The sequence below is a fragment of the Indicator indicator genome, chromosome 11 (genome assembly GCF_027791375.1).
Source record: "Indicator indicator isolate 239-I01 chromosome 11, UM_Iind_1.1, whole genome shotgun sequence".
NCBI lineage: Eukaryota > Metazoa > Chordata > Aves > Piciformes > Indicatoridae > Indicator > Indicator indicator.
Genome location: NC_072020.1, coordinates 4,690,568 through 4,708,127, shown reverse-complemented (window position 1 = coordinate 4,708,127; position 17,560 = coordinate 4,690,568). Strand labels below are relative to the sequence as shown.

General features: G+C 40.8%; 1 protein-coding gene across 1 annotated transcript in view; it reads right to left on the bottom strand.

Annotated features, from left to right (window-relative positions):
• The window catches only part of ULK4 (unc-51 like kinase 4), a 133,237-nt gene that overhangs the window by 40,897 nt on the left and 74,780 nt on the right, over positions 1–17,560 (bottom strand). The window contains exons 32-34 of the mRNA XM_054384894.1: positions 9,618–9,784; positions 8,659–8,757; positions 712–897 (exon numbers count right to left, since the gene is read on the bottom strand). Coding sequence (XP_054240869.1) covers positions 712–897; positions 8,659–8,757; positions 9,618–9,784 — 452 coding nt within the window. The remainder of the gene's footprint in view (positions 1–711; positions 898–8,658; positions 8,758–9,617; positions 9,785–17,560) is intronic.

The window sequence follows — 17,560 nt, the reverse complement described above, 5'->3', positions numbered from 1 at the left end:
TCTAAACCTGCTCTCCCTCAGCTTCAAAATCCTATTCCTAGATGCCCTCCTGAAAAGTCTGTCTCCACAGCTCAAGCCCACAGTATTATCTGAGAGAATGCAGAAGTGTTCCCACCCTAGCTACTTGAAAGACAGTACTGCAGTCGTGCCACCATGTCAGAGCTGAAACCCCTACCCTTCAATGGCATCACCAGACTAAGCCCCTGCATGATTCCCACTGATTGGCTTTCTACATTAAACCATGCCAGTAGAAGTGGTCCCTGTGTCTCAATGTGAATGAATCAGTCCACCCACACACCTATTTCAAGCATAAAATAGATTATTTCTTTATCATGCAGTCAAGCACAGTATTTCTGAACAGCTCTTTAATGCTACAAGGTTAGTTCTCCCAGAAGGCAATCAGAAAATGGTTTCAATACTTCCTAAAGCTGAAGTACTGAACAAATAACATCAGGTACCATAAGTTACTTAAATATCTGAATGGTTAACTGAAATGGGAGAAATCCAACAGTTATCTCATAAGAGGTCTGCAGTGCAGAAGGCTACCTTCATCCAGGCAAGGTGAATGACATTTGATTTCATGCACTTTGTTTTCAGAATCCTTTTTTTACTTAAAGAGAAACAAAACAAAACAAAAACCCAACCAAAACCTATCCAATGATACAGAAGCAGCATCACATGGACTTTACAAAGATTTAGAAGCTGACTCACCAGTCTCTTCACAATCCTCAATAAAAGCTTCAGTTGGCGTGTCTCTTTCCTGGCCTTCAGCACTTCAGCAAAGCTAGCCATGCTTTCTGAAGACATGCTCTCCTGGCTTTCCCCTCCATACAGCTGAACCAGCAATGATAGGCACTGTGAAGCACTCACAAATACTTCAGTATCTTCACTGGGAAGCTAAAAATGAACAAAAAGAAAGGAACAAACAAAAATCAAACTCCAGTTTCAGATGAATGGCACATTGGTGGAGATTAGTAAGAGTATTAACATTTGCTTTATGACAGGAAAGAATATTTCCTAGCTGACTGATTCAAAATTTCATTGACCTAAGCTTAACAAAGTAATGAAATACAATTAAAAGATTGTTCTTAAGCAGCAGTGCAATGTTGTCTCCACTGCAGTCTACCTTATCTATACTGACATCATGAAAGCACTGGAAATGCTGCTGCCAGCTCTCATTTTCAGAAAGTATATTTTGCTTTAAATAGAAGTAATAATAGCAGAAAGCATCATTGCAGCCATGATGCCCAATCTTCTACATAATACACACCATAAAACTTCAGCTAATTATTTCTCAATCAAGTCACTGGCTTCTGGTTGAGGTAGACTCCAGCCTACCCAGCCACTTAATGGGTCTATAGCTTATCAAAGGAAGGTTAAAGGGCATTTGCATTTTCTTTGTATACATGTGAGAGAAAGCAGACTGAGGACAGGTTAACTCCTCCTTTAATAAAAGCCTGGTAAAAGATGACAGCTCCAAACTGTAGCTAAAGCCACGCAAGTTAGAGAGAGGGGAATACTTTATTTCCCTTTCTCTTTCTTTCTTTAATAAGATGAAATAGCTTTCTTAGCACTGAGATTCTCCATCACAGGCAATTTATATATTACAAAAATATTTTGTTTTCTTAAAGAAAACAATAATCAACACCAAAAACCCCCGAAACTATAATGAAGACTAAATTAGGAAAGCCTCTGTTTTGTGTTCTAGAAGACACTAGACTAAATGACTACAATAGCCTTACAGTCCATGAACTTAATCAGTAAGGGGGGGAAATGCAACAGCACCTCACCACTCAGGTTTTTAATTCCAGAAGTGCTAGTTGAATGCAAAGAAACTAGATTAAAGTACAGTGAACAGATTATCCTTACTGACAATAAAAAGCAAATAATTCCTACAGGCTGCCCAACAATTTCTCTGATACACTTGAAGCATTTAATCTGCAGCCTGAGCTTTCCAAGTTTTTCCATTTTAAGGAAAACCCACACAGTTACTTTAATCTCTGAACAACTCGTCAGATATACACTCCTCAAATATTCAAGCAGCAATTCCCAGGGGATCTGTATGCAAAAAAGAATCCTGTTTTCCATTAGCTTCATGTTTAAACCAGACTGAACAGAGATGGAAGCAATGAACGCATAGCCCCAAGACATATCACATTCTATTTGACCTAATGCTATGCAAGTGACAGGACCACAGCAGCTCTTACTTTCACAGTTTTACTGCATAGTTTTTCTTCACTCTAGTCTAAATGCCAGCTATTGGATTGTTTCTTCTCCAATTCTGCCCCCTCACTCTGCTCTGGTGAGACCCCACCTCAAATACTGGGTCCAGTTCTGGTGTCCCCAGCATAAGGACACAGCTGCTGGAGTGAGTCCAGAGGAAGCCACAAAGATGATCCAAGGGCTGGAGCACCTCTGCTGTGAGGATACCCTGAGGGAGCTGGGGGTGTTCAGCCTGGAGAAGAGAAGGCTCCAGGGGGACCTTAGAGTTGCCTTCCAGTACTTGAAGGGATCCTACAGGAAGGCTGCAGAGGGACTTTTCTTAATGGTGTCTAGAGACAGCACAAGAGGGAATGGTTTGAAGCTGAGGGAGAGCAGGGTTAGACTGGAGCTTGGGAAGAAGTTCTTCAGTCTGAGGGTGGTGAGACTCTGGAACAGGCTGCCCAGGGAGGTTGTGGCTGCGTCCTCCCTGGGGGTGTTGAAGGCCAGGTTGGGTGAGGCCTTGAGCAGCAAAGTCTAGTTGAGAGGTGTCCCTGCCCATGGTGGGGAGGTTGGAGGAGATGAGCTCTGAGGTCCCTTCCAACCTGAGCCATTCTGTGATTCTATGATAAACGTAAATTACAAGGCTAAAAACAGAAGAAAAGCTACAAATAGTAACAAGCCTCCTACATCCATTTAGCTTTAGTCCTTATCAAGTAACAACACAATTCCACTGATCTCATTGGGGGCTTTGTGCTGACTTGTATTTTCCTCACTGAAAAAGAAAAAAACATATTAAATAAAGGAAGGAAAAATTAAACTACTTTAACATCTCCCTCTCATTCCTTTCCAAAGCAGCACTCTAGCTTACAGTTTGGGACTAGATGTGTGTAGACAGGTATACCTAGCTGCCAGTCCATGGGGCTTGCCAGCCATGACATCACCTCATTCAATTAATCATAAATGCCAATGAAGTCTTTCATCCCCTGTTGTATTTCAGACTCCTCTGCTTCACCAAAGTCCCTTCAAGCTTCACTGCTATCTGGAGCTTGGGGAGCAAGTTGCTGTCATCTTGGAAAAATTGTAGGGTAAAACAATAACAGCATAGATCTGGGATGAAGAGGAAAGCAAGCTGAGAAAAGGAAAGTCTGTATTTACACAGGAGGGGATGATAGTCACTGACCTGCAGTCTAACCCATCAATAATTAAGGTGGAAGAGGAACTCTCAGCAATGTCCCTATCTAAGTATGTCTGCATCAGCATTTTTCTCTAACTCTCACCACTTGGCTGTTTTACTAGGCACAAGTAGTGATTTAGATGTCAAAAGCCATAAATCAGTAATTCAAAATTTAACACTGGCTGCCAGTCAGTGTTAGGACTGGTTGTAAAGAATAGGGGATCTGAAGAAAATCGTTGGTATAAACAAAAGCAATCACTGAAAATAAGTATCTGTAAATATAGAAAGCCAAAGAATGAAAACCCACCTTTCAAGGAAGCAGTATCTCATGTCTAATAAGAACAGCAAAGCTAGAATTGTGCTGCTAGACAATTAATATGGATGGATGGTTCATCTCCTAATCAGCTTGAACAGTGTCCTAACCAGAACAATTCCATTTAATATGAATCAGTGTATTTCAGGTTTTAAAGTCCATTTATAGTTCTTCAAGACAGCAGCCACCTCAGTTTTTGTTATTCCAGGGGAGGAGAAACCAATAACAAACACTCTAAATCTTTAAGAAAATATCTGCTCCTTAATATTTCATAATGTCATGAAAAACTCTGGTGGCCTTTCATTTCTTCTTGCTTTATCAGTCTTAGAGAGGATTATGGATTCAGCCCTTCAGCAAGATAGAAATGCTACCACTCCTTTTCCTTACAGCTGTTAATATTCTGGGCTAGTGCACAGCTTGAAGAAAATCCAGCATCTTAACATAAATTTCTCAGCATCTAAAGTAATAATTTTTGCCATTCTCTCACTCAGAACTCCAGATTTATTTTTCACTTCAACATTTGGAGATAATGCCTTATGACAGGCCCTTCGTGCAGTGAAGGTTGTGTACTGCTTTGTACTTCATTTTGATGGCCCTGTCATGACTTCCTGTGAAAGAGCTCACAACGGAGAATTCTACTCCTCTTCCTTTCTAGGTGGAACCTGCTGTGTGTGTGCTGAGGTTAACGAGGAGAGGAGCAGGATGCCTCCTGTTACTGCACATCTCTATTTCTGCAGTCTGTTGTCAAAAGTGCCTTCATTTTGAACCCGGCTGCAGCATGTTCAGGAATTGCAAACCCTTGCAAGAGCTGTGTGATCATTTGAGCTGAAGTGGCAGTTTTCACACTGTTGGAGTTGTTACAGCATCTAATTTTAGAGCTACAATGAAACTGTCTGGATTACCCGGAGGGGACACTATTTCAGTGCATTAATGAGGTTATACACAAAGAGAGTTTGTCCTGATAAGAGCTAGATGTTCATTGGATCAGTGATGTGATTACAGGATGTGCTGTAAAGGAAGCACTGCTGGGAACTATGGGGAGGATGATGTTGCAAACATTAAACAAAAATCTATAAGCAAACCATCATTATTAAACCTACTAACTTCACTATGCTGTTCTTGTTAGTAAATATAAGCAGTTCTAAATAATAATAAAAAAATGGAGTATTCTATTTTGGCTTCAGGCAAAATTGTTATCCTCCTACCCAAGGGAAAAGTTTTTAAAAAGGAATGTATTTTCAGTTCATATTCATCTGGCCTAATAGCTGAGAAACTAAATACCCATTCTGAAATCATGTGCTTCTGACAATTCCAGGCTAATTTCCTCTGGTGTTTTTTTGTTTGATTTGGGGTTTGTGCTTTTGTTTTGCTTTTTGGTTGGTTGCTTTTTTGTTTGTTTGTTTTTGTTTGGGTCTTGGATTTTTTTTCAGGGTAGCTGTATAGAAGAGAACCTAAATTTGCAGGTACCATTTCTAATACACTAACAGCAATACATTATCTAATACAGGAAATCAACATATGTCTTGCCCCCTTGACCACAGAACGGTCTGTATTCCCATGAAACATGAAATAAAATTCTGTAGTCTATAAGGTTATTCTTCTGCAGTCACTTGCATTATTCACTGACAAATACCTTTGCAGACTCCAAAAATCAAACTCAGGGCACAGCCTTAGAACCAGGGCAACACAGAGACAGAAAGGACCTGGAAGAGATCATCTCATTCATCCATGTGCACTGAGACTTCATATTTGTCCTCTTCATGTTGGCACATGATGAACTGGTCTTCCAACAGTAATAGACAGAGCACAGGAATCAAATGCAAATGTTACTAGTAGGACTATAATGAAAGAGCCTACCAACAGAAGACAGGAAAAGTCTCCCAGCAGCCTGGCAGGCTGCAGAAAAGACTGGATGACCTACACAGGAGATCCAGGACCCACAGAGAAATGAAACTCCTTCTTCTGAAAGTTTCTGAAAATCCACACTGAAGTGATTTGAAAAGTAAATAAACATTTTTTTTCTTTCAGTTTAATGGCACATCAAAAAGTAAAAGCTATTTGATAACTTCCCTAATTGCTGCAAGTTTCAGTAGAATAATCAATTTATGCTTGAGCAGAGAAACCTCACACAAAAAAAGCTAAGTGTAATTAACTTCACAACACACAGCTGCCAAGCAGAAGACTAACTGCTCATTTTCTTCTTATTGATCAATTAAGGGCAGACTGATCATGGGATTAACTATTGAATTCTGCATATTTGCAGTGCTTTCTGCATGAGAGGGTTTGCCATTATTTCTTCTTCCGTGTTCTTCAAAACTCTGGAGTTTTGTTAATGTGCAATCCTGCACTTGATATGCTGTGCCTTAAGTGAGAGACTAAAGCATAACAACAGATGGGAAAAACTGATTCTGACTTTAACTCACATGAATTTTTGAGGGATTATTAAGAGAGATAAACAAGTGGAACTTGAGGAAAAAGAGACAGGGAAGTCACTGGGACACGGAACAATCATCTGCTTGAGGTATATCCATACCAATGAGGGAAAGCAATTGTTCAAAGTGACATAGGAAACTAGAAATATGGTTAAGATAGGTAGAAATGGCAATCCAGAGAAAATAACTTTAGCTCAGTATCTTGAAGTGATAGTTAATTCAGAAGCTAAAATGTCCATTATCTGCAGAAAATAAAGTTCACAAAGAATGGAATGCTTCAAAACAGTAATAAACAGCTATGTAGTCACACAGCTCCATGGAGTCAGAGAACTACTCCTGGCAGCTCCACAGCACTTAAGCTTAGACAGAGCTGAGTCTTTTGGAGGGGTAGGGAGCCTGCATGTCTGGAGAGACCCCCCAGACTTGACAAAGAATCCAGTCTAGTTAAATAGATTAGAGCACAAACCACTTTAAACAAGTGAATCTTAAATGATAAATTTATGATTCCATTTGTTCAAACCCTTCCAACCTTACCAGGAAATGTTTAATGAAGCAATAGGTAAAGGATATAAAGTTTAAAAAACTTAGCTGAAATGAACTTTCATATATCCACTCAAGCATGTCTGTAAAGAACATATATGCATTTCAGAACCAAAATACCTCATTTTTTGCAGAATCTTTAACAAAACTCAACCCCAAAACTGCACAAAAAGCAGCAGCAGCAGGTCTTTACTCTTTACCCATAGATTAAACCCAGCAGATTTTAAATAAGCATTTTAAACACAGCAGATTCCATAGAAATACCAAGCAAAACTTCCTGACGATTTGCTGCCATGCTTCTGAAATACAAGGGTAAGTCAGAATCCAATCAGTGCATGTTAACTATACAATTATCCTGTCCCTTAATTAAAAACTTAGAAAAGACTTCCAGGTGGTACAGGCTGAATAAAGCTTAGCCTCTAATTTTCTATTCTTTAGACAGTTAATGGAATTTAAATTTATGACTGACTCCAGCTTAAAGGAACATTTTCATCTCTACATGTCTATTTATCATATACAGTGATTAAAAAATTTATAGAAAATAAATTAAAAGAACTTCTAAAGATTAAATAATAGATACTTAAAATTCAGTCTCTTTGGTTCAGATCGTCCTCCATCAAGGAAGGACTTTGGCAACAATTATAATGCCAAAAATTAATAAAAAATGAATCACACTCTTCCCCAAGATAGAAGGTGACAGACAATGCTAAAGATAGTAGAAGGACCACAGGTATTCATATCACAATGCATCTGAAAGCTTATACTGAAATGAAATACAAACAAACAAACGGCTTGGAAGAGAACACAGCAAACCTGAAATGCCTCTAAGCAAAATAACCTGGAAAGGATAGTGGGAAATTCTCATAGCCCATTTTAATGGCTTTGTGTTGACTAAAAGGCTGAAACAGCCTCTGCAAGCCCTGTGCAGCTCAAGAAGCACTCCTCTGCTACAAAGTCTTACACAGAGTCATGCAAATCTCTGGCACAGTGCAATGGAGGCTGAGCTGATGGGATGCATCAGGGCAACAACAGAGCACTCTGGAGATTTTAATGGGACACTGTGACAGCTACTAACCCCTGGAATTTAGTGACTGTAAACAGATCGACTTCAAATATTTTCACAAATCAGCTGGGACCATTCCCACCAGTCAGTCCCTCAGGATTATGTTAAAATAAAACTAAACCCTGGAGAAAATCTCAGTAGTCTCAAACCCATGGAAAGAATATTAAAAAGCATCACTCACTACAAACTAAGTCATTGACTGTTCTAATGCTAGCAATACATTGCTGTGTCAAATATCGAATACCATCTGTTCCCTATGCAGTGATCCCTAGTCCATTCCACAGGGCTGAAGTCTGGCTATACACACAATCATTCTGGTCATTTAAGATCATTAATTCTAACTGCTAACTTAGCACTATCATGTCCACCACTAACCCACGTGCCTCAGCACCATGTTCACACAGCTTTAAAATCTCTCCAAGAATGGGAGCAGCCTGTTCCAGGTCTTGACACCCCTTTCAGTGAATAAATTTTTCCTCATGTGCAACCTAAATCTTCCCCAAGGCAACATGAGGCTGTTTCCACTTGTTCTGTCATTTTTCACTTGGGAGAAAAGATTAACCCCTACTTTCCTACAATCTCCTTTCAGGTAGCTTGTAGAGACTGAGAAGGTCTCCCCTGAGCCTCCTTTCTTCCAGGCTAAACAAGCTCAGTTCCCTCAGCTGGTCCTCCCTTGTGCTCCAGACCCCTTATATACACAAATATCTACCTGAACTGAGAACCTGCAGCCTGCTACTCATCCTGCTTCCATGCTTGAGACATACTCTGGTTTCACTGGCAACCTACAAGGCACTATGATCTACAATTGCTTCAAAATTCTTAGAGTCTTTCCTCCATACTAGGTGGAAGCAACAAGATAAAACTAGCAAACAGAACTCTAAAATGTTGAATTCAGCTGAACAATTCCAACTCCAGCAACATTCCAAATTCTCACCAGTTGAATAAGCAGGCTAATTAGGTCTGTCAGGGGTTTATTGATAAGCAGAAGGTCTTCAGCAGCCTGAGTGTCCCCTCCTGTGCCAAACTTCTGTGCCTTAATGAGATGAGAGAAAAGAAAAAGCAACCTTGGTGACTGTTCTGAGAAACAAATTAAGTCTGTTAGGTGGTTGAAGTTTGAGTGGAAATTTGAAGGAGACACTTTGTCTAGAGTAATCTCAAGTACAAATCAAACCAAGAAAAATCAAGGTGACTGCAAGGTTAGCATTCTCAGCAATGATATTCCATCTGACTTGTCCTATAATGCCCTTCTGACTCGCCTTGTATCCTGAACCATTCATAATACAGCAAATTAAATATTTAATATAGGAATAATAAAACCCTCAGGGGACCCAAGCCTATGATAAGATCTGTTAGTACTTATAATTCTGAATACTGTCATATCCCCAAGCATCAAAACACGGGGCATGTGATTTACAATAAAAAGATGATGTTTTCATAGAGTAATGTTTCCCTTCTAAAATCATAGAACCACAAAATGGGTCAGCTTGGAGATCATCTCCTCCAACCTCCCCACCATGGGCAGGGACACCTCTCAACTAGACTCAGCTGCTCAAGGCCTCATCCAGCCTGGCCTTCAACACCACCAGGGAGGAGAAAGGAGAAGAAAAATGTTTTGAGCTATTACTAAGCAAATATTGAGTTATGCTCTTTATAAAGTACAGAAATTAAATGGTCAGTTAGGATCTGTGTTTCCACCACACATTTAGGCTAGTGTAGAGTCTAGCCAGGTAACCACATGAAACAGTGACATAAAGTTGAACAACACATGCTTTGACACACTAAAAATGGAATAAAATCAGAACAGTGGGAACTTACTTATTAGAATAACAGGAAGTTGTCTAAAAAAAAAAAATAATTGAAGCTGGTGATGATCCCAGGAAACAAGTCCCATACCTGCAGGGTCTGGCGCACGATGTCTGCTGTGTAGGTCAGCACGTGGTGCAAAATGTCAAGCAAGGACAGCAGCAGTGCATTTGCTGTCTTGATGCTGCTTTTGTCATTTGCCTCCAAATACAGAGCCACGGTTTCCATCAGGAGACTACAGATGTGATGGGTCAGTCCTACACAGAGAAGACGACACACACACGTTCACATAAACTGCCTATGAGGAAAAGAACAATGTGGAAAGTAGCCTAGTTAAAAATACCAGATTAGCATAACCCCAAATCTCACATACATTATGAATGTTACAATCGTAGAATTGTTACAGTTGGAAGTGACCTCAAGGATCATCTAGTTCCAACCCCCCTGCCATGGGCTAGGACATTTCACACTAGATCAGGGTGCTCAGAGCCACATCCTTAAAAACCTCCAGGGATGGGGCTTTTACCACCTCCCTGGGAACCTGTTCCTCTGTCTCACCACCCTCATGGTGTAAAACTTCTTCCTAACATCCAATCTGGATCTACCCACTTCTAGTTTTGCTCCATTCCCCATCGTCCTATCACTCCCTGACACCCTAAAAAGTCCCTCCCCGGCTTTCTTGTAGCCCCCTTCAGATAATGGAAGGCCACAATAAGGTCTCCTCAGAGCCTTCACTTTTCCAGATTGAACAGCCCCAACTCTCTCAGCCTGTCCTCACAGGAGAGGTACTCACTTCAGGAAGGACATTGGGGAACCAGAGCAGGTCCAGAGGAGAGTGATGAGACTGGTGAGGGGGCTGGAGAGAAAGTTGTCTGAGGAAAGGCTGAGGGAGCTGGGGGTGTTCAGCCTGGAGAAGAGGAGACTTAGAGGGGACCTCACCACTCTCTACAACTACTTAAAAGGAAGTTGCAGTCAGGTGGTGGTCAGGCTCTTCTCCCAGACAACCAGTGACAGGATGAGGGCATGGTATGGAGCTGTGCCAGGGGAGGTTTAGGTTAGATATTAGGAAGCAGTTCCTCACAGCAAGGCTGATTAGGCACTGGGATGGACTGCCCAGGGAGGTGGTGGAGTCGCCATCACTGGAAGTCTTTAAGCAAAGCTTGGATGTGGCACTTGGTGGCAAGGTTTAGCTGATGTGGTGGTACTAGGTCATAGGCTGGACTTGATCTCAGAGGTCTTTTCCAGTCTTAATAATTCTGTGATTGTGTGGAAGTGATTAAGTTCCTTTTATTTGATCTTGATATTTTCCTTTTAATGTGTCCTAAGAATGAAAGAAACATAGTTCCTCCCCAAACCCATAATTATGTTTGCAAACTATCATCTTTTAAACTGGCCCTTAGCCATAGTGTGACCTGGGTGCACATTTGTAGTGACACTGTAGTATATTAGTTGTATATTAGCTTGGCAACAATGACTGAAGTGTTTCAGTGAAGGAAAAAGGCTGTTTTCGTAAGTCCTCCTTTAAAAAGTAATTGCATAGATTTTTTCACAAACATCAGTACAAGATTAAAATGAAACACTATAGAACATAATATGCAATTACACCAGTCAGCTTATAGAGTAGTCACATCTGGGTGCTGCTGCACTACTTTGGCTTTGAAAGTTGCTCCATCAATTAACTAAGCTTCCAAGAGATATTTTCCTCCCCCATTCATCTGCCCCTTCATGCCTTCTTCAGGAAATTAAATACAAAACCCTTCATCTACAACACAGTTATGGGTCAGGATCATTAATACTTGTACTCCTCTTGTATCTCACATCTTTTGTGGGTTTATGATTACTAGTGTTATTCTTTCACAAGAGTTTGATTGATGGACTACAGCTCAGGGCAAGCTTTGAACTTCCTGACGTTTTGTCTGCATAAACTAAACCCAAAACGATATCAGCTTCATCTCGCACATTTAATTTCCTTCTTTTTTAAAGTACAATTTCTGCTGGAGCTCTGAACACTTCCTACGAAACTGAGACTGCATGCAGAGACACACTAAAGTGATGTCACAAATATCCATCAAGAAGGAGAAAATAAAAGGAGGCCCAAAAAGAGACCCTCCCAAAAAAGATAAAGACCAAAAAAAAAAAAAGGACAAAAAAAAAAAACCCCAAAAAAATGACCAAAAAAAAAAAAAAGGACAAAAGAAAGAAAAAAACCCCAAAACATAATTGTATGTCTATACAGTACAAAACATGTGGTTATTCCCTGCCTTTTTTCACCAGACTAAATTAGAGCAAACCTAAGAAAAGACTCCGGAGAGAGCTGCTCCCTATCAAAGCGATGCCTGCAGAACTGCCTGCAGGGCTATGTCCAAGGACACTCTGTTTCTGCCTGTATGTGGCCACAAAACCCAGAGCCACACCAAAATGAGAGTGACCCTATTCTTTCTCCATGGCTTAGAGACAATCCTGAAGCCACTGACTTGGAGATAAAGCAGAGAAGGCCACTTTCCAATGAAGGCATTGAATAGGTCATCATCAAGTGTCTTTTAGGCAGTACCTGCTCTGGGGAGACCACAACTAGAACGTTGTGTCCAGTTTGGGGCTCCCCAGTTCAAGAGAGAACAGAGATTTGCTGGAGAGAGTCCACTGGAGAGCTCTGAGGATGACTGAAGGACTTGAACATCTCCCCTGTGAAGAAAGACTGAGAGCCCTGGGGCTGTTTAGTCTGGAGAAGGCTAAGAGGGGATCTGATCAATGTCTATCAGTATCTGAGGGGTGGGTTTCAAAATGAAGGTGCCAGGCTCTGTTTGGTGCTGACAAGTGCCAGAAAAAGGAAAAACAGGTATACAGGAGGTTCCACCTCAACATGAAAAGACACTTCTTTAATGGTGAGGGTGACAGAGCCCTGGAACAGGCTGCCCAGAGAGGTTGTGGAGTGTCCTTCACCAGAGACATTCAAAGCCTGCCTCTGTGCCTGTTCCTGTGTGACCTGCTCTAGCAAATGCTGCTTTGGCAGCAGGGTTGGACTGGATGATCCCCGGAGATCACTTCCAACCCCTGACATTCTGTGATTTTTTAGATATTCTGGTACTTTCAAGTATGTTTGCAATAGTCCATTTCCTCAGGGAAAGATTGTTTAGTGACTGTTTACATGGGCTAAAGCAACCCATCTTCATTTCTTTCAGCTAGGCATTTCTTAAGTGAATTAAGCAAGAACTTACTTAACTTCTAGGATTTTGTGTTACTCTATTGATTTGAGAATTTTGGCAAACAATACATCATATCATTTCTACCTACAGCTATAGTTACAATTTATTACAACACAAGTCATTCATAAGAGGAGCTTCAGAATCTTGAGCCTCAGTGCAGCAGTCTGCTTATCAAATCTTGCAGAGGGATAAGGCAAAACTAGGACTGTACATTAGACTTGTTTTTATAACTTAACATAAACTGCAATTAAACAACTTGTTCTAAGTGCAGTCCAAGATTCGTAACACACAGGAAGAGGACTGCATTCAAAATTCCTAGCCCCAGCTGTAGAGTTTTGACAAGCCCACTGCTCACAGCAGAATATTTCTGCTGCCCAGAGACCCCTGCAGGAACTGAACACGTGGCTAAGAGTGCTTTATCAGCGTGGACTGTGATGAGCATGTTTGTGTTTTACAGACCTTTACACAAGATAAAAGGAGTCTTTTGGCCCCTGATACAGCTAACTGGACAGAGTGTGCTGTGATACTTTCTAGAATGAAAGCAGAAACGAGATATTTTATTCTCACCTATTAGCAAGACAGATAAAGGGAAAAGAAATCTTCGCTTCCAAGTTGTAGGAAACATCAAAGGATAGCCTAGGAAGCAATCTTCTAGGCAATCCTTTCATGCCTACCAGCAATTAGAGCATTCAACAAACCTGCCTGCTTCTAGTTAAAGATGATGTTAGAGCAGGTGTGTCCTCAAACAATGCCACCACACAGCCATGCAGCCAGCAAACCAAACCTCCAGCCCAGCAAAGGGCTTTTGCTTTGTTCCTTTCAACTCATTGCTCTCCAGAGAGCTGTTTTCCCCATTTGTTTCACACCATCACCACTGCCTCCCCAGGGACAGATATTCACTAGACTTTTCTTTTTTCTTTTACTTACAGAGGGGAACCTGATTGTGATTTTTGCCTCTTTTAAAAATATATAAATAAAATGAAAAATAACAGCATCTTGAGAAAAAAACAAAAGCAGCATTCTAAGTGGAAAATGTATTTCCTAATCTTTGTCATGTTAATATGACTCCAAAATATTGCTAAGATGAAACACAGGACTGTGGTCTGATCAATTCTTTCACACAGGAATTAGCTCCTCAAAACTTGAGCCCTCCAGATAATCCAGCATGTCCTAAGAATGCTTCATAAAACCTGATTTAGCTACACAAACCTGGGATTTCATTTGCATTCTTTGCATCACAGCCCTACTGCTGAGGAATTCCTCTTTTGAACAACTGAAAACAGGCAACAGAAAGCGGATGGTATCTTTAGATGAATGGCATTTTGAAAAGAGGCTCATTGCTTTTATTCTCTTATTATTATTATTTGTTAGTGCTTATGTATTAGGAACTAATTGTGGTAGTACTGTAACACTATTGTGGGCAGAATAAGCTAGAAAAAAAAAATCAGATCACCATGGATCTCAAGATTTGGTGTTCTGAATGCCAGCTGAAGTGGAAAGAAAATAATGGGACTGCTGCCATAAAAATAATTTTCTAGTCTAACTTTAACAATTAAGAGCACCTAAACAAGAGAATTGTGAAGGTATTATTGTTAGAAGGCAGTTTACAAGCAGCATCTTTCACTTGTGAAGAACTTAAGGTGGCCACATCAAACTCTTCTCTGGCAGAGAGAATCCAGTCACCAGAGAAGTTTTCTTCCTTCTACAATTTCATCTACAGAACAAACATGTAGGAGAATAAACCCAACAGGTGCGCAAAGCAGCCAACCATTCTCCCATAGAACTGCATCCAGCACAGGAGCCCCTATTACAAGAAAGATCTGGAGGTGCTGGAAGGTGTCCAGAGAAGGGCCACCAGGATGATCAGAGGGCTGGAGGTCCTCTGCTATGGAGACAGGTTGATAGAGTTGGGGTTGTTCAGTCTGGAGAGGAGAAAGCTCTAAGGAGACCTCGTTGTGGCCTTCCAGTATCTTAGGAGACCTACAAAAAAGCTGGGGAGAGACTTGTTAGGGTGTCAGGTAGTGATAGGACTGAGGGGAATGGAGCAAAACTAGAAATGGGTAGATTCAGACTGGATGTTAGGAAAGGGTTTCTTCACCATGAGGATGGGGAGACACTGGAAGAGGTTGCTCAGGGAGCTGATAGAAGCCCCATTCCTGGAACAGAACATTCCCAACCTCCCTGTATGTCTTAATTTGGTCAGACAGAATTCAGATGATGCTTATGAGCTTTTCCAAAATGATCTGCATGAGGATCTAGAACATCTAAGAGGACATCTCACTCTTTCAGATACAAGTCTTGAAAGCCTGTAAAACTAGCCAGAGATGCTTGCTGTTTGTTTCAGAGCTACTCAGAACTTCTCCATGCATGTTGTGACCACATGGTGTATAATTCTTAGCAAAACAAAGGCTGCATTAAGTCCTCAAATGAATGGCAAAAACTAGACAAAAGGTTCTTCACTAGATTAAATTCTGTTCTGTTAGATTAGGAATTCTTTGCATTCAACAAGATTCATTCAGTAAAAATTCAATAAAGACTTTTGACTTATTGCTCAGAAAGATCAAGCCTGCAACTATTACCATATGATAAAATATAGAGGGAATTTATGTCCTGGGCTTAATTTAGAACTTGAAATTCTTCTGAAGAGATTGCTAGTTTAATAATAGACTTCCTGTCACCCAAGATGAAACTGTTACCTACTTCAAATATCATTTCTGCTTTGGCATCAACATCCCCTTCTACCAAAATCCTTGAGAGACCACATTCATACCTCAAGAGCTGCCTTTTTGACCAAACCTGTACAGACCAGATATGAACAGCTTTAGAATGCAGATGCAGCCCTAACCTGTTGACACCAATTGACAGTGTTCAACAGCTTTGAAGGATGTGACCTGCACTTAATGGCTCCAGCTGGGCCTCCAAGAGCCCCTGGACTCAGAGCAATAAGGACCAACGAACCCTGCCTTCAGAAAATTCTCTGCAGTTTTCACTTTTAAATTGCAGAAATCAACCACAGTTGACTGCTGTTCCCACATATGCTCAAAGAATAAGGGTAAAAACTCCACACATTTCTCTACTGAAAAGTCATGCTCTGTAAGAAAAGACATTAAATATTCATTCCTACTCTTAGTCTAGTTACATCAGGCTCCCATAGGATGGAAACTTACAAGTGCTTGGATTTTCCAGTGACAATTTTTACTGGACCAAAGAACCAAAAGCAAAGGCTAGAGGATGCACTAAGTGGAAATTTTTGCTGGTTCTTACAGCAGAACTGAATCCCTGCCACAGTTTCCCTGCATTATTCATTTACAACAGAAACAAAAGCCAACAACTGTCCACGGTGGCCTCCATGTACTTACACAATCAAAGGGCTTCAACAGAGGTCAGGACACTACATGGTAGTAAATCTGATTTTGCAGCTATGACTGGATTAAATTCTGTAGCCTTAAACCTACTGTGCTAGGTCAACTGGTTTCCAAATAGATTTTTTTATCTGTGAAAACCACTTATTACCCTCCTAATTTTATCTGACAAGCTACACAAGGACATCATCATAATTAGATTTTCATTTATGATCTGTAACAACATGAATAGTTTGTGTCATCAATAGTTAACTTGGAGCTTACATGATACTGACACTTTTACCTTGTTACTCATTTTCTCCCAAACTGATCAAATCCACTTGTGCTAACATAAATGATTTGAGTTCCACTTCAACTTCATGGCACTACCACCATAAAGTCCAGTGACAACACAGGAAAAACAAGCACCCAGAGAAAATGCAAAGATCTCTAGAGGGAACAAAAAAGATATCATTATTATGGCTGAGTGGGTAAGAAGGAAAATAAGGCTTCAAAGCCTTTCCTTTTTCACAATCCTGAGTTTCATCAGGAAACTTTCGGATATAAAAAAAAAGATGATCCAAGATGATCAAAGCTGATCCAATGGCTGGAGCACCTCTGCTGTGAGGATAGGCTGAGGGAGCTGGGGGTGTTCAGCCCTATAAAAGAGAAGACTGCAGGGGGGATGTTAGAGCTGCCCTCAAATTCCTGAATGGATCCTACAGGAAAGCTGCAGAGGGACTTTTCATAATGGTGTCTAAAGACAGGACAAGGGGAAATGGTTGAAGCTGAGGGACAGTAAGTTGGCCGGGATCTTAGGAAGAAGTTCTTCAATAGAAGGGTGGTGAGACTCTAGAACAGGCTGTCCAGGGAGATTGTGGCTGCCTCCTCCCTGGAGATGTTCAAGGCCAGGCTGGATGAGGGCTTGAGCAACCGAGTCTAGATGAGAGGTGTCCCTGCCCATGGTGGGAAGGTTGGAGTAGACGATCTCTGAGGTCCCTTCCAACCTGAGCCATTCTGTGATTCTATGATACCACATCCCCAGATGGAAAATTCATGCCTTAAGTTTAAACTCAATTTTTTTTCAAATTAGTTTTCTGCTTCCCAACATTATCAGAGTAATCATTCAGCCAAAACCTTGAGCCTTAGGTTTGTCTAGGAATTGGACAGGCATAAAAAAAGGAGTCTGTTATGGTTGGTACATATCATCTGGTTTGAAATTGCTGTATTTGCTGAACTAACTTCCTTCCATTAAACTGAGCTTATCAGTTCTACCATCAGATATCTGAACAGGCCTCTTCAACTAGAATATCACCCAATGAAAAAATTGTGAACATTTTCTGTTACTGCTCCTTTCTCTTCTATCAGTCAGGTCTGAAAATGAGATATGTCAGGTAGTTCCATCAGGCAGCTGTGGCACAAGATGATCTGCTTGGCTGGCTCCAGGGATGTATCAGGAACAGCAGAGACCAGTCCTCTTTTACAGCAC